At 43.2% G+C, this 22,811-nt stretch overlaps 1 protein-coding gene across 1 annotated transcript in view; it reads left to right on the top strand.

The window, feature by feature from the left end:
- Positions 1-22,811, top strand: part of LOC126293217 (odorant receptor Or2-like) — a 115,148-nt gene that overhangs the window by 2,543 nt on the left and 89,794 nt on the right. Inside the window, exon 2 of the mRNA XM_049986339.1 lies at positions 13,488-13,880. Within this exon, the coding sequence (XP_049842296.1) occupies positions 13,488-13,880 (393 nt within the window). The remainder of the gene's footprint in view (positions 1-13,487; positions 13,881-22,811) is intronic.

Here is a 22,811-nt window from a genome sequence, read left to right as displayed (position 1 = left end):
TTCTCGCTATATGCAAGGGATAATTCTGTAGGAAATTTAATGTGGTTAAATTCTGTACTGGAATACATTTTCGCTGGATGATAAGGTTTTTGAATTATTCAAGAAAAAGGCGTTCGAAGGTCATTTTCGTACTTTTTCTTAAATAATTCAAGAAGAACGGCCTCTAGCGGAAGCGTATCCCAGTACAAAATTTAACTACATTAAATTTCCTACAAAAAGTTCCTGTTAATTATTTTTTCTAGGGCTAATAGTTTGCACGTAGCGAGCGAGAGAATTTGAAAAATCTTGTGCGTCGTATTTGACGGCGTTGCAGTTTGCATATGACCTATTGATAGGTTCTTCGTACTACATTAAGTGTAGTACTAAAACTTGTGCTGCCATGTACTGCCTCCAACGTCGCACATGCATAACTGAGATAAATCCACCTGGTAAACTGCCATCTAATCCTTCGAAACGCTTGGCGGTAAGGATAATAAAAGATGACTGGTTACAGCTCTTTGTAGTTTCAACTTGCATCTATAGCGGCGACAGTGAAGAATAATTTAAAATGTTGGCACTCATAATTAATCAAGAACATTTATTCGTATCACTTACCCAAACAGCATAAACGTCAGTGAGACAAGTTATTTGTAGTCCTACCTGAAAAAGAAAGAGCTTTTGTTGGTGATGGTGAAGCAATGGGAAAGCACAATTTAATTTTCAAGCTATGGATATGAATGTGTTGGTAACCCTTGCTGTTCATGTTAATGACATTGCGGACAATATTACTGGTAACCTCAGACCTTTCGCAGCAGATAATGCAGCCATCTATAATGTAGCACTGTCTGAAGGAAGCTGCACAAATAGATCTTGATATGATTTCACAGTAGCGCAAAAATTGGCAGTTTGCTTCAAATGTTCAGAAATATAAAACTGTGCAAGTCACAAAAGAAAAAAAGCGTAGTATCCTATGAGTATATATACGAGGGTAATCCCAAAAGTAAGGTCTATTTTTCTTACAAGAACATAGACCTGTATATTTATAAAATGGTTTACCTTGAACATTTAGCTATTTTTCGACATTATCACCATTTCTGTAGATGCATTTTTGCAGACGCTGTGCCAGTTTTTGTATACCTATATCATACCAGTTCGGCGCCATGCTGTTCAGAAAGTTATGAACCTCTTTTTTCACCTCGTCGTTGGAGCTGAATCGCTTTCCGGTCCAATGTTCTTTTAACCTGGGCGCCAAGTCAGGACTCTAGGGTGGGTGGGTGGGTGGGTGGGTGATTGTGTTCCACTGAAACTGTTGCAGGAGAGCAACGGTTTGCCGGGCGATGTGTGGGCGAGCGTTCTCACGGAGAATGTATGCGCCCTTGCTCAACATTCCTCTTGTCCGGTTCTGAAATGCCCGTTTGACATATTTCAGACTCCCATTACCTGTCAGCGTTAATTGTGGTCCCAGCGATTCAGCTCCGACGACGAGGTGAAAGAAGAGGTTCATAACTTTCTGAACAGCATGGCGGCGAGCTGGTATGACATGGGCATACAAAAACCGCCACAGCGTCTACAAAAATGCATCGACAGAAATGGAGATTATGTCGAAAAATAGCTAAATGTTGAAGCTGTGAACTGATGTAAGCCATTGTAGAAACAAAGAGGTCTATGTACTTTAAAAAAAATAGAAGACCTTACTTATGGGATTGCCCTCGTATTAATTACAGCGCGCATAGAAGCTGACAAACTCGGCGTTGGCCAGGTATTCGTTTTGCCAATTTTCTACTAGAAACGGGGAAAAAATGAACTGTGTTTGCATGAAAAAAATATGTATAATGTACAAACGTATGAGCACAGCTTTTCTATGGCCACGCTTCTTCGTAGCTCTGTAGACGGCTACTGTTTTCTTGTACGGCCGTTCGCGCTTCGTAGTTGAATCCTGCCAAAAGCGCTGCCAGATGTCAAGGATTTCTGTAAGTCAAAAATGGTTCAAATGGCTCTGAGCACTATGGGACTCAACTGCTGTGGTCATCAGTCCCCTAGAACTTAGAACTACTTAAACCTAACTAACCTAAGGACATAACACACATCCATGCCCGAGGCAGGATTCGAACCTGCGACCGTAGCAGTCGCACGGTTCCGGACTGCGCGCCTAGAACCGCGAGACCACCGCGGCCGGCTTTCTGTAAGTCGACTCGACTGTAGGAGAGTGTCAGTAGTAAAGAATAGATTTATTAAAACTTCATACATGATGCGGCATATTCTCACGCATCTCAGTGTTTATGACGTCACTATCTCCTGAACTAAGACAGATAAGTGATTCTGCCCGCGCAGTCGTGACGACGGTGGGTGTGCAGGCATAGTCTGAAAATAGCGCATCAAAGTACTTTGCGTTACTCTGGAAGTATACTAGATAGCGCCGACGCAGAAATTCCAGTGGAAAATTTTAAATCTTCGAGAGAGGGCGACCCGTTGCTAAATATCTAGGTGGTGGTGTAAGACATTCCTCAGCAAAAACGCTTTTCCTGATCACTGTGCCATTTCGGCTGATTTTCTCTTTGTCGATATCCAGCAATATATCAAAATGTTGCAAGCCTACTGCCAATTCTGAAGTGGACCACACCGTGGTTCAGGTCGAAAAAAAAAAAGATTTTCGGTTTCATCATTTTTAGATATTATTTAAGTATTCTGAAAAGGATTTTGCTGAATTTTTTTTATCGAGCATTTGAGCACTTTCCTACCAAGTGTTTTTTGTGCTATGCCCACTTTTTTGCAAACATTTTATATCCCCTGCGTTGAACTCTAGGGATTTTTTTTTTTTTTACTCCCGAGTGTGTTGGCTATCCTTGGAATGCAACGTTCGGTATTCTTTGGTTTCTGCTGTTTGTAAACAACGCGCTTTCAATTTGAAGATGGAAAATTGTTGACCGAACAGGGTCGGTTAACTGAAACTGAAATAGAAAACTTGCAGGTATACTATGGGCAGGCAATTAGTAGAAATAAAGAAAATCTTGAGGCAATGAATAGAGATGTTTTGGCCATATTCTTCCGTTAAGTCCTCTACTGATGATAAGCCATGTCATGGATTGTGTCCATCAGGAGAAAATTCGTGGTGCTAATACAATAGGGCTCAGGCAACTGGAGAATCTTATTCTCACCAATATTCTCTTCCTGCTGCTGTTATTACAGCAATTAAACCTATTTTCAGAGACTTGGCTCATCCTGACCTTCTAGAGAAATGTCTGCATGGGCAGACACAGAACGCAAATGAATGTTTCAACAGCATAATTTGGAACCGCCTTCCTAAAACTGTATTTGTAGGCATGCATACAATGAACCTAGAAGTTCATGATGCTGTTATTCCATTCAATTGTGGTAATATTGGAAAGTGTTGGGTACTCAAAAAGCTGGGAATTAATCCTGGTTAAAATATCACTGGACTGCAATACTGCGATAAAATGAGGATAGCCGATGCAGACAGGTCTGCGTCTTATATGACCAAGAAGACAGGACAGACATCCAGGAAGGTGTAAAAGAAGCTGTAAGACCTGCTAGAGGGCAAATAAGGGCCATCATATGCAGCAGGACAGTTTTAATTAACTGTTAGTAACAAATTTCAAAAGTTTTTTCTTTAAAGTCAATTTCCCGCAAACTAAAATTTTCAGTATATATGCCCCATTATATCAGAAACTATCGTAGATAATTGAATGAAATTTTCAGAGACTCTGAATAACATAAAAAGCCACCTCTGGTATTGCATTCATTAATATTCCCCCATTAGGAAGTTCACAAAAAACTATTTCCTGTAGAAAAAAACTTATTATTTTGTTAATAAATTTAAAAAAGTATTTCTTAAAAACTATAAAATGGATGAAGTAGATTTTTAGTACAGTTGACTATTAGCATCATGTAACATACAGTAAAAATATTAAGGTCATGCATCAAAAAGCTTTTTTCAGAAATGGGTCAAATAATTGCCTAAATTAACATGGGTTAAATAGGCAGGGTGTGGTCCCCTTGAATAGTTTCGATATGCAACTGGATAACTGTCTCACAGCACTATTCAAACAAGTATGATTACGACGATATGTGGACTCCTTCACTGAAGTACCATGTAATGTTTGGTTTATGTTAACAGTTGCAATACCTACTGCTGCAATAGCAATAACAGTATGTGCTCGATGGGTTTTTCACGTGGAACATGATTGCGACTAATGTACAGGTACACGGCACGCAAGATCTTAGAACTGACGAAACTCCACAAGCTACGCGTCGGTTTCACCACTGGGAAAAGTGGCCGATACGCCAGGCTTAAGAAAAATGGATATGGTTACTACTCATTATCTATTTTTATTTGTAAATAATCTGATATTTTATAATACGAATATTCAAAATATGTAAGCAACAAGCTTCTACCAATAACGATGGTATGATGAAAATTAAATTTCCCTTGGTGTGGCCACTTTACATGTCCATCTCTCACCCGCATAAAAAAACAATGTAGGTGGTAAAGTAGGTGGGACGCTAGCGACTATATACATTAAATGTAAAAAGTAAAAAAAAACAGAAATTCTTGCTTAAGAACGCATAGGTAGTCGTCCTGTCACCGTGCTATGCATAACAGGAATAGAAAAAGTGCAGAACGCGCCCACTGCCACACGCTGGCAATAAGCGTTGATTTGTGGATTATGGACATGTATGGAAACTGACAACACTAGAGAGAATCTACTCAGTTAGCCTGGAGTTTTTTTTTTTTTTATTTGAATATTACACAAGTCATGGGAGGGAGTTAGTTAGTCAGTTAGTTAGTTAGTTAGCTGGTTGCGTGTTCCATTGATCAATCCCACGGCACGGTAGCCGTTATGATATGGAACGTGTCAAGTTCACGAGAAATGCACATATGAAACAAAATTTTATATAAGAGTTAAAGATAAATATTTCTATTATTTACTCCATTCCCTTAAATGGCACAAAATGCAAATACTATATTTATAGATTTATTTATTTCTTTTCAAGAATTCATCTATGGCATAGGAGGAGTTGTCAAGGAGGTATGATTTCAATTTATTTTTGAAGCTATTACTGCTGTCTGTCAGACACCTTGTTTCATCTGGTAACTTGTCGAAAATTTTTATAGCAGCATATTTTACCCCTTTCTGTGCCAAAGACAGGTTGAGCAAAGGATAGTGTAAGTCTTTCTTTTTTCTGGTATTATAACCATGAATGTCACTGTTGTTTTTAAACTGGTCCATGTTGTTGAGAACAAATTTCATTAGTGATTAGATGTATTGTGCGGCTGTTGTAAGAATTCTCAATCTTTTAAAAAGATGCCTACAAGACGTGCGACTATGAACCCCACACATTATTCTAACCACTTTCTTTTGAGCAGTGAATACCTTTTGTCTAAATGTTGAGTTACCCTAAAATATTATTCCGTATGACATCAGACAGTGAAAGTATGCAAAGTATGTTAGCTTACTAATTTCTGTATCCTAAAAATTGGCAATTATTCTGATCGCAAAAGTTGCTGAACTTAGTCGCTTTATTAGATCCAAAATATGAATTTCTAATTAAGATTATCATCTATTAGTACACCCAAAACCTAGTATGCCCTACCCTGTCTACTGACTTCTGTTTATGTGTTATATTTATTAAAGGAACTGTACTTTTTCCAGCAGAAAATTGGATGTACTGTGTTTTACAAAGTTTAGCGATGATGTTGTCAGTAATTCGAAGCATAACTGTCAGACACAACCACAAAACAGTCAACTGCAACAGCCACAAACTGTAACAGCGTCCTTGTAGTGCAGCAACACGCCTGTCCTCCGTGAGAAGCTCCTTTCTGATGCAACAAACTGTAGTACGTCATTGCAAACAAGGAAACGTAAAGAGACGTTCTACGTCTATGGTTAAGAAGCGAGACAAAATGCTCAAGATACGAGGGTAATCCCAAAAGTAAGGTTTCCTTTTTTTATATATAAGTACATAGACATGTTTGTTTCTACAGTGGTTTACATCAGTTTACAGCTTGAACATTTAGCTATTGTTCGACAATCACCATTTCCGTCGATGTATTTTTGTAGACGCTGTGGCAGTTTTTGTATGCCCACGTCATACCAGCTCGCCGCCATGCTGTTCAGAAAGTTATGAACCTCTTCTTTCACCTCGTCGTCGGAGCTGAATCGCTGGGACCACAATTAACGCTGACAGGTACTGTGTGAGACTGAAAAAACTCAAGTGGGCAATTCAGAACCGGAGAAGAGGAATGTTGAGCGAAGGCGTACACATTTTCCATGACAACGCTCGCCCACACATCTCTCGGCAAACCATTGTTCCCCTGCAACAGTTTCAGTGGAACATAATCACCCACCCACCCTATAGTCCTGACTTGGCGCCCAGTGACTATCAGCTGTTCCCTAAGTTAAAAGAACATTTGGCCGGAAAGCGATTCAGCTCCGTCGACAAGGTGAAAGAAGAGGTTCAGAACTTTCTGAACAGCATGGCGGCGAGTTGGTATGACATTGGCATACAAAAACTGCCACAGAGTGTACAAAAATGCATCGGCAGAAATGGTGACTACGTCGAAAATTAGCTAAATATTCAAGCTGTAGACTGATGTAAAACATTATAAACAGGTCTATGTACTTATATAAAAAAAAAGCAGGAGACCTTACTTTTCGAATTACCCCCGTATCTTTCATTACACATTTCACAGTTTTTCAAAAGTGGCTGGTGCTACATCACATTCATACTTAATACGAAACATAGGATTTTAAAGCATCAAGTACATAATTAACAAGAAACTACAAAAACACAGCCATCATCGCAGCGAAACGCCCAGCGACACTAACAACTTTAACTTCAAATATTCATACATTTAAATTGCCGGACCACACAAAGTTTTTTTTTATTTTTTATTTTTTTACAAAATGCGCTTAGCGACACTTCGGTAATGAAATACTTCCGCTATTAACTACAGCTCAAACAATTAACACATGCTGTTCACATTTAAATGACTGCATACTTCGAACGAAGTTCCTACAAGATTAGATAATTCATAGAGTGTTCCACAGCATTGCACTTACTAAAACAAGGTGGAAAATCACTTCTGCAGCATAAATTTTCTGTGTATGAATGAAGAGTCTCGCGGCGATAACATTGAATAAAATGTTCTCGGGTTTCCAACCGCGTCAATTGCTTAAAACTACACTACTTTTAAGCAACTGACACGGTTGGAAACCCGAGAACATTTTATTCATAAATTTTCTTTGCTCACAAGTTTTGGCTTTCTAGGCCATTCTGAAGCGATTTTGTTGTTCTGTACAAAATAAAATATGTTACCTCCACGAACAGAAGCTGCTAGTAAATTTATTTCAAATAGGCTTACATGCACATCGTTACAGGTGCAGGTAATATAAAATATACTGTTTTGTTCAGAACTACAAAATCCTTTGACAATAGTCTAGAAGGCTGAAACTAGTTGTGGACAAATAAAATCAATATAGCCAAACAGGAAAAAACCAGCTTTTAAGAAATAAATCTCTTCTGCGAAAATTAATTTCCTGTAGTACCTGTTATTATAGGAACTGTACTGACGCACAAAGGAAGAAAACTGATAAGATGCAACAAATACAATCGACTTCGTCATGAACAGAACTAAACTTCGCTTCTTAGTGTGTAAGCAAAAGCCATCGCACATTATAAGCAAATTACACTTAGCGCAGTCCGGAAACTGTTCGCATTAATAGCACCCATATAATAGTAAAGTGCTTTGTTGGCCTTACCTTTCGATGTGCAGGTGAAATTAGTCTCAGATTCGAATGTAATGACGCATTATTAGGTACGCTATGCGCCACACGCTTTCCATAACGGATAGCACATGAAACAGGTGCTGTCACTTGCCGAAGCAATCGAATTTCACATCTTTTACTAATATCTACAATGACCGGATCCGTAAAAGTCTATACGTGAAAGCTGCGAACGGCGAAACGAAACTGGAATCGCGAATTGCATCTAATAAACTAAGAATGTGAATTACGAGCCCTGAACGTGACCACGAAGAAATACAGAATTTAAACGGCCGCTGGCTGTAACAAGTGAGTTGCGATTCGCGAGGCGCAACGTCACAGGTCCTTATCACATGCGTCAACGTCCAAATGGGGTTCGAAGAAAACGCTCACTTGTTTTGCATAAACAAGACAGTACGGGATGTAGTGGGAGATGGTGCCCACCGTTAAGCGCGCTTGGAAGGGTGGCTGAAGATAACTATACACAATGCATTACAACTTAAAAAATCACTAATGATAGTGGCAGTGACTTGAAGGTAATATTGACAGTCCACTGATCGTCTGAAGTGGACGATTTCTGTGAAACTGAGTATTTCGCAGAGTACCAGGCAGTAAACTACACGGAAAGATGTTCTCTGTTCATAAAAAAAAGTACTCGAAACGTAATCGAAAGTCTACACAACCATCTGTTTTTCAGTTGTGAACTAGAAATTTGGCAACGTACTGCATAGAAAATAGCATTTATAATGAGAACATCTCAAACATCAGAGTTCCTAAAATAATTTCCTAATAATTTCCTAAAGTATTTTCTTTCCACGAACAACGTTTTATTAAATAGTGTCGAAAGATTCGAATTAGAGCCTGCTAATGAACTATATATATTATTCGACCAAAAAGAAAACGAGCGATTCTCGTAGGCTACTGGTTCATGCTGCACCGGAGGCAACCCCAGTTTGCTACAGATTATTAAAGTAGAGAGAAGCGTGTTTCAAATATTAATGGCTCTGAGCACTATGGGACTTAACTTCTGAAGTCATCACTCCCCTAGAACTTAGAACTACTTAAGCCTAACTAACCTAAGGACATCATACACATCCATGCCCGAGGCAGGATTCGAACCTGCGACGTAGCGGTCGCGCGGTTCCAGACTGTAGCGCCTAGAACCGCTTGGCCAAATACGAATCTACGTCAAGAAACCTGACAGCATAGAAAATTATGCTGCGGCGTTTATTGTAACTATTATTCGATTTGCTAATGGCCTTGCCACAGTGGTATCACCGTCAGAACACCGAAGTTAAGCAGTGTCGAGCTGGGCTAGTACTTGGATGGATGACCATCCAGTCTGCCGAGCGCTGTTGGGAAGCGGAGTGCACTCAGCCCTTGTGAGGCAAACTGAGGGGCTACTTGATTGAGAAGTAGTGACTCCGGTCTCGTACGAGGTGGAATCCAAAATTTTCGGAACTGCTGCTGCTATCTGGAAAGTAGGAGTAGTAGATCTTTGCACTGCTAGGTGGCGAGAGCTGCATATCTGATGAGTCAGTGAGTGGAGTGCATTCAGCTGGGAGGACGTGTTGCGTGTCCACAGTGATTTCTGTAATACTCTGTATTTGGTGTGTGGCGATTTTATGATGGATCCGCTAACAGAACAGCGTGATTCTGTGCGAATCTCGGCAAAAGAACTACGGAGACCCTTGCAATGATTCAGCAAGTGTTTGGGGGACAGAGCATGAGCTTACACGTGTGTTTAAGTGGTATGCTCGGTTCAGGGCCGGCAGTACAGACGTCGAAGACGATGCTCACACTGGAAGGCCCGTTAGCCACACAAAGCCAGACATTGTTGCCAAACTTCAACAATTGGTTCGTGTGGGTCGACGTCTAACCATTCAAGACCCTGCAGATGAAATGGGTATTGGTTATGGGAGATGTCAGCGAATGTTGATGGATGAATTGGGCACGCATTGTGTCGCCACCAAATTTGTGCCTAGGATCTTGACTGTCGATCAGAAGGCATCTGATGATCTAACCTTCTTGTCATAGGTTGTCTGGCGACAAGAGCTGGATTTACGGTTATGACCCAGAGACAAAGCAACAATCGTCTGGATAGGGCTACATATCTTTGAAAGGCAGTTCATTGGGCGAATAATGGGGTGTAAAACCTCTGCATTTGTGTTCCGCAAACCCGGTGACGGTATGTGGCGGAGGGTTCTTCTGGTACCAATATCGGATTCTCCCTTCCCAGTTCCATTCGCCAATGACGTGACGGTAGAAGATTGTCATGGCCAGATATAGAAAAGCCGGCCTCTGCGTCTTATTTAGCCTGTCATTTTGCACTAGAAGCTAGACTACCAATTTTGAACAGAAACAAAAGCAGTTGAGTAATTTCAATCATTTATTATAAGTCAATTACAGTACGTTTTTTGTGAGATTAACCATAAAAGAGCTTAAACTACAAGAAGAATAAGACAGTCTTATAAATTGGCAATTATGTTAGTAACTAAGTGCTCTGTGTTCTTATGCCAAAAGAAAAAGTTCTTCGTTAAGCAAAATAAACAAGTGTATTTTTTCTGGAGCAGAAAGCGGAAAGATTACAAGTAGATTTATAAAGGAATGAAGACATTATTAAGTATTACTATATCTTCTTTGAACTCGCTATATCAAGAATTTTTTTGGCATCATAATTTTAATTTACACATCATCATCGTCATCTTTGTAATTATGCCGGGTTGCAATTTACTACATTCCTTTGTCCACTGTTCGTTTCTTAAAAACTACACCCTTTCGCTGTGGGCATTGTTGTTGTTGTGGTCTTCAGTCCTGAGACTGGTTTGATGCAGCTCTTCATGCTACTCTATCCTGTGCAAGCTTCTTCATCTCCCAATACCTACTGCAATCCACATCCTTCTGAATCTGCTTACTGTATTCATCTCTTGGTCTCCCTCTACGATTTTTACCCTCCATACTACCCTCCAATACTAAATTGGTGATCCCTTGATACCTCGGAATATGCCCTACCAACCGATCCCTTCTTCTGCTTAAGTTAGGTCACAAATTATTCTTCTCCCCATCTCTATTCAGTACGTCCTCATTAGTTACGGGATCTAACAATCTAATATTCAGTATTCTTCTGAAGCACCATATTTCGAAAGCTTCTATTCTCTTCTTGTCTAAACCAGTTATCGCCCATGTTTCACTTCCATACATGGCTTCACTCCATACAAATACTTTCAGAAACGACTTACTGACACTTAAATCTATACTCAATGTTAACAAATTTCTCTTCTTCAAAAACGCTTTCCTTGCCATTGGCAGTCTACATTTTATGTTCTATCTACTTCGACCATCATCAGTTATTTTGCTAATCAAATAGCATAACTCATTTAGTGTTTTTAGTGTCATTTGTTATCTAATACCCCAACACCACTTGATTTAATTCGACTACATTCTATTATCGTCATTTTACTTGTCTTAATGTTCGTCTTATATTCTCCTTTCCAGACACTGTCCGTTCCGTTTAGCTGCACTTCCTGGTCCTTTGTTGTCTCTGATAGAATTAAATTGTCGTCGGCGAACCTCAACGTTTTTATTTCTTCTCCATGGATTTTAATTCCTACCCCCAAATTTTGTTTCCTTTATTACTTGATCAATATACAGATTGAGTAACATCAGGTATAGACTACAATCCTGTCTCACTCCCTTCTCAACCACAGCTTCCCTTTCATGCCCCTCAATCCTTGTAACTGCCTGTCGCAATTGCGGTTTATCGTATCATGACATTGCTGCTCACATTGGTCGAGATCCAATGACTGGCGGCAGAATAAAGAATTGGTGGATTCAGGAGGGTAATACAGAACGCCGTGCTGGACCTAACGGCCTCGTATCACTAGCAGTCGAGATGACAGGCACTTTATCCGCATGGCTGTAATGGATCGTGCGGCCATGTCTTGATCCCTGAGTCAACAGATGGGGACGTTTGCAAGACAACTACCATCTGTACGAGCACTTCGACGACGTTTGCAGCGGCATGGATTGTCAGCTCGGAGACCATGGCTGCAGTTACGCTTGACACTGCATCACAGACAGGAGCGCCTGCGATGGTGTACTCAACAACGAACCTGGGTGCACGAATGGCAAAATGTCATTTATTCAGATGAATCCAGGTTCTTTTTACAGCATCACGATGGTCGTATCTGTGTTTGGCGACATTGCTGTGAACGCACATTGGAAGCGTGTATTCGTCATCACCGTACTGGAGTATCACCCGGCGTGATGGTATGGGGTGCCATTGGTTACACGTCTCGGTCACCTCTTGTTCACATTGATGGCACTTTGAACAGTGGACGTTACATTTGAGATGTGTTCCGACCCGTGGCTCTACCCTTCATTTGATCCCTGCGAAACCCTACATTTCAGCAGGGTAATGCCCGACCGCATGTTGCAGGTCCTGTACGGACCTTTCTGGATACAGGAAATGTATGAATGCTGTTCTGGCTAGCACATTCTACAGATCTCCCACCAATTGAAAACTTCTGGTGAATGGTGGCCGAGCAACTGTCTCATCACAATACGGCGGTCACTACTCTTGATGAACTGTGGTATCGTGTTGAAGCTGCATGGGCAGCTGTACCTGTACATGCCATTCAAGCTCTGAGTCAATTACCCGTAGGCTCGGAAGGCGCGAACCTCCTCAACACCCCCCCCTCCACCTTCACCTAAATGGATCCCAACTCCCCTGGCGCAGAACCGCCAAGTACCTTGGCGTAACCTTGGACTCTCGTCTTACGTGGAAACCCCACATAGACGAGATCCACAGGAAGGTCTGCGCCAGAATGTCCATCCTGTACCCAATCCTTAACACAACCAGCTCCCTCCCCTGCACAGTAGGAGTAAACGTTTACCAGGCCCTGATCCGGCCAGTAATGGAATATGCGTGCCCTGTCTGGGGATACGCGGCGAAGGAGCACCTGGACAAACTCCAGAGGCTGCAGAACCGCGCCCTCAGGAGGGCACTGCACCTACCCATGGGATTCCCCACCGACGATCTGCACGCCGCTGCTGAAATACCACTCCTCAAAGAAAGATTCCAGGATCTGGCAAGGGCTTTCTACGAGAGCTCTTCCAGATCCGAGAATAACCTTATCCACTCCTTAGGTCAGTATGACATGTCCCGCGATAAGCACAAACGCCCCATGACGATCTTTGACGATTAAGTCGAAGATTAAATCCCAATATCCAATCCTCAATCCTGCTCCTTCCCAAGAAACACAAATATTCTCGCCAACCTCAGGCAAGTACCAGACACACACAGAACATTCATCACATATCACAGACAACCAAAAAAAAAAAAAAAACTACAGCTAAAAATCACACACACAAGTACACAGGGGAGTAAAAGCCAAAAGGCTACAAACTCCCACACACACTTCCCCAAAGAGGGGAAAGTATAAGATGAAGCGACGAAGCTCTGAGTCAATGCCCAGGCGTATCAAGGCCGTTATTAGGGCCAGAGGTGGTTGTTCTGGGTACTGATGTCTCAGGATTTATGAACGCAAACTGCGTGAAAATGTAAGCACATGTCGGGTCTAGTATAATATATTTGTCCAATGAATACCCTTTTATCATCTGTATTTCTTCTTGGTGTAGCAATTTGAATGGCCAGTAGTGTATGTGTTGTAAGGCCAAATTGCACAGTTGTTGCTAGCTCGCTTTTGATTGGTTCTGTCCCAGGAGCCGTCAGGTCGAGCACCGCGGTCGGGGGAGGAACACAATGGCGGCAGCCGCGCACTGGCTGGCCACGTGCGCTACCTGACTCTGGGCGGGCTTTGGCCGCGCGCGCGGGGAACCCCCTACCTGGGGTACGCGGCGCTGGTGCAGCTGTGCGGCGCCGCCTACGTGGCAGTCTGCCTGCTCAGCGTGTACTCGGCGCGCGGCGACGTGGCCGGCATCTCGCACACGCTCATGCACACGCTCGAGATCAGCTCCGGGGTGCTGAAGGCGGGGCTCTTCTTCCGCAAGCGGCGGGCCTTCTACCGGCTGGTGCGGGACCTCGAGCTGATGGAATCCCGGGACTGGGGCTGCCCCGAGCTGGAGGTCGCTCGGCGCTGGGCGCGCTGGATGACGGTCTGTCTGAGGACTGCGTGCAATTAAGTAGCACTCACTACGGTTCCCTAGTTTTACCAGGCGTGTTTTTTAACCCTTTCGTGGGCAAAATTATTGAGCAGTTTTTTTAATGAAAGAAGAGCAGATAGTAGTTAACAGATAGGTATATTTATCATACAGAATATCAAATTTGCTCCAACCATGAAAGTGACGTCACACAACAAGGTGGGAAGCATTCTTCCCACTGCCCTTCCTTGGAATTAAATGACAAAAACAACTCTGTGTGTGTGTGGGGGGGGGGGGGGGTGTTCGGGAGCTAAACAGCATGGTAATCAGCGCCAAAATGCATAGAAACAGGAACACATGCGGTGAAGGGACAAAGACGGACAGCGAACAAGGAGAGCGGCTAAAAGACACAGGCCTGACGCAGTTCCAAATCCTCACATACAGAGGCAAAAAAGAGGAGACGAAACACGCTAAAAAATGATAGGAAACAAGGAAAGGAGAACAGAAATCGAAGTGAAACAAGTAGGTAATCGAGACTGACGGACCTCTTACCTAAACCCTGGATGAGCCAGTCACCCAGTAGCACATTAAAATCCTCCCCTTTAAAATCCGAGGCAACAAATTGGACAGGACACAAAACCGTAAGACCTTAACCACAGTCGTTGCGTCGTCTTGGAAAATAGAGGGCAAATGCGGTGGCAAGGAAACCACCGCCCTCTGGTCAGAGAATAAAAGACAGTGAAGTAAAATGTGGCAGACAGTAATCTGGACGCCATAAGCACTGCAGATTGGGGTGTCCTCCCGCCGGAGTAAAAAACCATGCGTTAAGGGACTGTGCCCGATGCGGAGGCGAGTGAGGAGAACCTCATCCCGCCTGCATGACTGGTACGACGTACGCCATGGCCGCGTAGTGGCCTTGAGCAGACGCAGCTCATTTTCACCGACTGCCAGCCACTCCTCTTCCCATTGACGCATAACACGAAAACGCAAAAGGGAGGTAACAGCATGGAGGGGGACGGCACATTGAACAACGTGAGAGAGGGAACATGCATCTTTGGCATGCCACATCCGCCAGTTCGTTTCCCCTAATACCCACGTGCCCCGGCACCCAGCAGGAGGAAACCTCCTTCCCCTGCCGTTGCACGTGGAGTAGGGCATCATGGATGTTCTGGACGACCGTATCCGCTGGGTACAAGTGTTGCATCGTCTGAAGGGCACTCAGGGAGTCAGAACAGATGAGGAACTTAAGACTGGGAACACATCTCATCTCCTCCAATGCCCACAAGATCGCAAACAATTCGGCATCGAAGATGGTAAACGCTGCAGGAAGCCGTAACTTGACGACTGTATCAGGGAAAACAACAGCACAACCAACAGAGTCCCCCTGTTTAGAGCCATCCGTAAATACTGGTACTTGGTCGGGATGGTGGTTTAAAATATCGTAAAGTAAGGAGGTAAAAACCAACGCAGAAGTGCAGCTTCTCCGGTACTCTGAGAAGTCTAAAAGGACGCTGGGCCTCTGGAGCAGCAAGGGAGGCAGGCGGGTAAAACCCTGGAGTTGGAGTGCCACACGCTCCACACCAAGGGACTCAAGTAAATGCTTGGCACGAATCCCAAATGGTCTCGTTGCCCTGGGACGACTGGAAAATAGAACCTCCATAGGCGGTAATTATTTGATAAGTTTACTTCTGCTGTTACAATGATTGTTCACAATTACTTGCCATGATTTTTTCTGAAACATGGGTCTATGCGAAGTGGTATTTGACAATATGTACAAACACAGCGAGTGCTCTTTTCGTAGCATTGGTACTGCAATGACGGCACGTCCATTAGGTTTCTCCTTAAATGGGTTGATGCTCCCCTACAGCCACATGACGAAAATCTTCAGGTACTTTACCCCTTTTTGCCAGAAAGACGGGTTTCTGTCCACGTCTTTTTTTGGGATGAGAAACCAGCGATCAATTGTCTGGCTAGATGAGTCATGTGTATGAGCTGATCATGCTGTCCACTTTCTCTTATTTTACACAGGATAAAACTGTTCACTGCAGCAACGTCCACCAGGAAATAAAATATTCTGTGCCACCATTTTACAGAACGTCTGCCAATATCATAACCTTTCTCGTAATTGATCAAACTTATCGAAACCACCCATTATTTTGTTGTATTCTGCGACAACTTCAGGACAAGAAATCTCTGTACTAGTACCATCCTTGTTTTTCCTTTTCACTGTGGCTGTTTCTCATGGGTCATGAATTGAGGACAGGAAAGTGATTGGACGGTTATCCATCCATGGCTCCTTTTGTTTCAAACTGAAATTCTCCTAGTTCCAATTTTACGTTTTCCTTCATAAATTTGGGTAAATCAAAAGTATTTAGCTTAAACTATAGCTTTGAGGAAAAAAAATCACAAAATGTCAGGCAAACAGCACTGAAAGGCTCCTCTACAGAGCAACACTCAGATATACAATACCTCTGCGCGAAGATACAGCAAAAACGGCGGGAACTTCCGATTGGAAGTAGTACCCTATACTGTTCACTAGGTGGCAGCACCGTACACAGGTGTAAACTGTGAATCCCAAGGGACTACGATCTAGTTCATTGTAGTGGGAAGCATGTTTCCCATGGCTCACGAAAGGGTTAAGTAAGTAGTGTTTTGAAATTTAAAAAAAGATGTGCTAAGATATCTCAATAATTTTATTTTGACATCTTCAACTTTTGTAGCCCTGTCTTCCTCAGTTGCGTGTAATATCACGCTATATTGATAATTTTTTTTACTAATGGACCGTCTGAGAGCAACAGAATAAAACACAATTTCAGTGTAGTGCGCGTTTCGCCTTTATTTTCTGCAAGGCATCATCAGTGGCCTGGAATAAGTACATATGTTTGCTGTTTAATTTACATTTTTGTCACTGTACCTGTGGGTTATAAACAGTTCTGGTAGTTGGTAGTTCCTATTAAGTAGTAATGTTTTGAAGTGGTCCCGGCGGAGGTTCGAGTCCTCCCTCGGGCATGGGTGTATGTGTTTGTCCTTAGGATAATTTAGGTCAAAAGTGTGTAAGCTTAGGGACTCATGACCTTAGCCGTTAAGTTCCATAAGATTTCACACATATTTGAACAACTGATTTTTTTTGTTTTGAACTGTACTAACAGGTTGCGTGGACAATTTCATACATATTACGCTCCTGTTGCATTTTTGGTGTTATTCTTCTTCTTATGAATGCCAATTTGCGTTTTTTTTTCACATTCCACAGTACTATGAACTGAAAGCTTGTTTCATTGCAATGTTTTGGTTTCTGTTGCCGACTGTCAAATGTTTTTGCCAAAGATCGAATGTTATTGCCAAATTTTTTGAGTGTAATTGTTGAAGTATCTGTGACTTGCATTTGTGTGTGCGTTTGTGTATGTGTGTGTTAGTTTTGGTGTGATATAATTTTTTTGTGCTGTGCTGTGCGTGCGTGCGTGCGTGCGTGCGTGCGTGTCGAGAAGGTGAATATCTTATCATTGTCCACGCAACCTGTAAGTACAGCTCAAAGCAATACTACTTAATAGGAAGTACCAACCACCAGAACTGTTTATAACCTATAGATACTGTTACAAAAATGTAAATTAAATAGCAAAGATTTGTACATATATTAAAGAATTATAAACCCGCCTCGATTGCGAAAAATCACCTAGTGTTAATCTAGGTTTCGGCGTAGATAACTACACCTTCTTCAGAACAATAAAACCCACAAGTGCCTAAGAAGACCATTGTCAATGACTAAAAGAACACCATGGCTATACATTTATAAACGAAACAAAGAAAAACACAAACAGTACATATGTACAAAGTCAAAACCACTACTTAGACCAACCCTGGAATGACGGTAATCTCCCGCCACTGGTATGGAAAGACGCCATCACACCAGATCTGGTTGAGGATGATGAGGAGATATCGCTCGTAGTCGCACGAGAGATGTTTGATCATCTGACTGAGGATCCCACCTGGCCCAGGAGCTGTCAGGGCAATGTGCAAGGACGCCGAGGAGCTCCCACTCTGAAAATGGAGCATTATAGGGTTCACTGTGACGTTCAGTGAACGAGAGGGCTTTCCTTTCCATTCGCCGTTTGAGGGTGCAAAATGCTGGGGAATAATTCTCTGACACGGAGGATCGAGCATAGTTTTCGGCAATTGTGTTTGCGTCGGTACTTAACACGGCGTTGCTGTTAATTCCAGTAACACCTGTCGGTGTCTGGTGCCCACAAACATGTCGAGACTTCGGAAGGTGATGTATGTCACCCAATGGTCGAGACGTACCTCTCCCAACACGCCTGTTTCCGTCTTTTTATAAGCTGGTGGATGTGGGCATGGAGCCATTTAAAAGCTATTAGGTGCTCTAGCAAAAGGTGCCGCTTATGTTGCTGTAGAGCTCGCCGACGCTCTTTAATGGCCTCTGCGATTTCCTGCGACCACCAAGGTACTGACTTTCGCCGGGGTCACCCTAAAGAACAAGGGATCGTGATTTCCGCCGCAGAAACGATCGTTCTAGTGACCTGCTGAACTACCACATCGATGGTACCATATAGGGGAGATATCAGAGGTGAAAATTTCCCAGCATGCCTTGTTTAAAGTTCATCTTGGTAGACGTCTGGGGGAATCGCACTGGGGTAGTGACATGAAGATGGGAAAGTGGTCACTACCATATAAGTCATCATGGGCTCTCCAGTGGACAGATGGGAGAAGTCATGAGCTGCAGAGGGATAAATCAATAGCGGAGTAAGTGCCACAAAACACACTGAAATGTGTGGGGGCCCCAGTATTTAAGAGGCAGAGGTCGGGTTGAGACATGACAGTTTCCATATCTCTACCTCCGCCAGTAAGCACAGCACAGCCCCGCAGGGGGTTATGCTCTTTAAAATCTTCAAAAAGTAGGAAAAGTTTAGGGAGTTGACAAATCAGTGCAATCAATGCATTCAGGGTTACTGCGCCATCTAGAGGAAGATATACGTTGCAGACAGTTATTTCCTGCATCATTCTTATGCTGACAGCCACAGTTACATAAGGAGTTTGTAGGAGCACAGGTTCACTGCATGTCGCCAAGGTTCTTGTAACATCCCCTATAGCCGTGAACGGCAGGGGTCTGCATTGCTGGGAACCATATTTCCTGGAAGGCAATGCAGAAAGCAGGTGTAAAGCTTGACAGTTGCCATAGTTCAGCCAGGTGGTGAGAAAAACCGCAGCAATTCCACTGGGGGATGACATTATTGTGAGTCTGGGAAGGCATGAAGAATGCAGGGTCACCTGCTGCCACCAACTGAGTATTTGTATCCATTCCTGTTATGGATGCAGCATCAGTGAGATCTAGGTCCTCAGGGGATGCTGAGATCTCCACCTCGTGCAGGTGCAGAACTGGTGGTGTGTTGGGGCCACTGGAGGGACCTTTTCTTAGCAGACTACTTTGTTTGCTTTCCCTCTCAGTTCACTTTAGGGGCTTGCTGGGAGGACTTTGCTGACGTAGCTTTAGGTACAGATGAAGACCGTGAAGCTCTTCATCCAACAGCTTTTGGTTCCTTTAGCCACTGGCGAGCGTCCACTGTGGCAGTAGTGGAGACCTTGGGAGAGAGGGTCTGAAGGGAACCCTTTCACACAAGAGGAGCCAGAGGAGGCTGTTGCTTCTCTGGCTGGGGGAAGGGGACTGATGTCCCCTGCATTTGGGAGTCCTTGCTCACGAAGTAGGTACTTTGGGAGCAATGGAAGAAGATTTTTCCCCTACCACCAAGGGGCAGATGTATTCTGGAGGCTCAGAGGGCCCAGTGTTCGTGGCACAGAGTATGGTACAACTGGTACTTGTGATGGAGGTGATAATGTAGCTGCAGTGTATGTGGATGTCAACCAAAAGGGGTGTAATCGTTCAAACTTAGGTTTAACGTCTTGGTAAGTCAACTGGTCCAGGGTCTTTTAGTCCATGATTTTCCGCTCGTTTTACAGTATTGGGCAGTCGGGCAATCAGGGGGAGTGCTGCTCTCTGCAGTTGATAGAAGTGGGAGGAGGTGCACTGGGCATATCTGGATGTAGTGGATGTCGACAGTCTTGGCATGTGGCATTGGAAGTATAGCGGGAAGACATGTGCCTGAATTTCCAGCACTTAAAGCACCACATAGGGGGGAGAGAGATATGGTTTATCATCACAGTGGGAAACCAACTTGACCTTTTCAGGCAATGGATTACCCTCAAAGGCCAAGATAAAGGCACCGGTAGAAACCCAGTTGTCTTTGGGTCCCCTGTAAACGCCCCAAATGAAATGAACACCCAGCCATTCTAGACTGGCACGGAGCTAGTCGTCAAAGAGGTGGTAGCGATGGAAAGTAATCACCAGGTCCATGTTGAGGCTTTTATGGGGAGTGATGGAAACAGGAATGTCACCCAGCCGATCACAAGTGAGTAATGCCTGGGATTGGGCTGGGGATGCTGTCTGAATCAAAATTGCACCGCTTCTCATCTTGGACAGCACTGTAACTTCCCCAAACTTATGCTCAAGATGTTCAACAAAAAACTGAGGCTTCATAGATAGAAACGAGTCCCCGTCCATTCTGCTACAGACTAAATGCTGAGGCGAATATGGCTCTTCTATCTGTAGCCCTACGTTTCTCCCACAGTGTAGCCAGAGAGGGAAACGATTTAGGGTCAGATCTGTCAGCATTGTACTCTATCTTGCACTTCTTAGAGACTGCTGGCACTGTATGGTCACCAGCAACAGATGACTTAGTCCACTTCATTGCAGGTTGTCTGCCATGATGCCACCCCCTCTGATCAAGGACTTTCCCTGCCACAGCAAAAGCCATGTGGCATGATGGCCATTGCCGGAGGTTCGGATGCCCCAGGAAGACAGGCATCTACTCCTTGGCATACATCGGGAGTTTACAGATGAGGCATCATGAGTGTGATCCCTGTGTTGTCAGGGGGCTACCACCAAATGGGTATGTGACGGACCCACCACAACGGACTGGCTACTGTGCTGCATATTGGGCGCAGAAAAATCAAATACTTTCATGGGGGCGAAAGTGGACGGGAGACAAAGGGAGATGACATACCCCAGAAAGTGTCCTCGCCCAAATAGTTGAATTGCAGGTGGCGATGCAAAGCTATGACAAGAGGTTCAGGATACCGAGTTTAAGGGCTCTATGGATAACTCATACACCACATAAGGCGTCCTTCCCCATATGGGCCACACTTCTGTAGAATTTGGAAAGTTCCAGATCAAACCATAAAATGGGACCTAGACTTATAGGGCCAAAGACTGTGAGACTCCTTACAGTTGCCTCTTAAGACAGGCTGGGATACCTCGGACCTATTCTAATCCCTGGACCCACATGGGAACTCTGAAAGGGTATATCACATTTTAGCCGAAAAATTAGAAACGAAAAAATTATCTGCAGGATGGGTGGCACAACTCTTGACACGCACCCGCACACATGTGCCGTCGCCATGGCAAAATTACACGAATTAAGGTATGGATTGTTGCCACACCCGCCTTATTCACCTGATATGGCTCCGTCAGACTTCCATCTCTTCCCAAAACTGAAAATTTTTATTGGTGGACTAAGTTTCACTCAAGCGAAGAACTGAAACTGAGGTTGACAACTATTTTGCAGGCCTGGAGGAAACACTTTATTGAGATGGAATCAAGGCACTGGAACATCGTTGGCTGAAGAGCATTAATCTACAAGGAGACTATATTGAAAAATAAAAAATACTGTTCCAAGAATTTTTCAAACCACCCTCGTAGAATCATATGATAACCAATGGTGATAGTAATGACAATGGTAGAATTGACTGTAAAAATAAATGACGGAAAAAATCATTGGTGGCAGTAATGATGATATTGACAGTAACAGTACTGACAATGAGTACACATATGTGACATATGTAGGTGTTTTCTGAATCTTGTGTGAATTCTTGTACCTTAAGTATGACATTCAATGTGAAGTTTATGTTCACTGAAACCATGATTAATATGTAGCAGAAATTATGTGCAATATTAAGTAATCTGCTCAGCTGTGCAACGAAAACAGCATCAAGCACATCAATGGTAATGTGCAATGTGAGGTATGAACACGCTTACTTCTTGACGTGCTGCACAGCGAAAGTCAGTTTGGCTTTTGATGTTGGCTAACTAGATACTATTTATCTATAAGATGTGTGATCAATATATAAATCACCAAAATTATTCTAAACATTTTTTATATAAAGGTTGTTCCATTATTTTAACGTTAATCCTCTGTGCCACAGATCTGATCTGAGGATGCTGTTAAAGTGAAACACATAATCAGGAGGAATAATGAAAAGAATATAGCAACAAAGACAAGAGTGTATTGTTGAATCTAAATAATAGTAGAATGAATATACGATTGAATTTCTAAGTCATTTGGGATAGTACGAACTTTACTAAATGGAGCTGCCACCTTGGGGATCAACAACATCTCTACTTCAACTGGACATTGAGTCGAACAGTTGGTACGAGAGGTATGTGTTTGCCAATCCACACACTTTCTGTGCTAGAGCTCATCAGTTGTTATGGCTGCTGAGTCATGGCATGTGTCTCTTGGCAGCCCATGACCAGATGTTTTCACTTGACAGTATAGGAAAATGACAGCCTACCAGCTGCAGAATTAGAGGTTTATTAACATTTTACAATGGTTTCGACAAATGTAAAGTTCTTAAACTTATTGGCTGTTATTTTCCAATCAAACTTCATCATCTTGCCCCTCCACCTGCACCAACTTGCCCCTCTGCTGTGGCCTTCTCCACCAGACATCACGGTGCCTAGAGTATCAGCAACCAAACTGACAGCCTGCAGCCGCAGGTTGCCCACTTTGCAGGCACACCGAACCACTACACAACTGACAGGCAATATTGATGAACGGCCACAACAACAACAACACCAGTGGCCAAAAGGAACCACTACCG

The sequence above is a fragment of the Schistocerca gregaria genome, chromosome 10 (assembly GCF_023897955.1).
Source record: "Schistocerca gregaria isolate iqSchGreg1 chromosome 10, iqSchGreg1.2, whole genome shotgun sequence".
NCBI lineage: Eukaryota > Metazoa > Arthropoda > Insecta > Orthoptera > Acrididae > Schistocerca > Schistocerca gregaria.
This window is presented reverse-complemented; position numbering and strand designations above follow the sequence as displayed.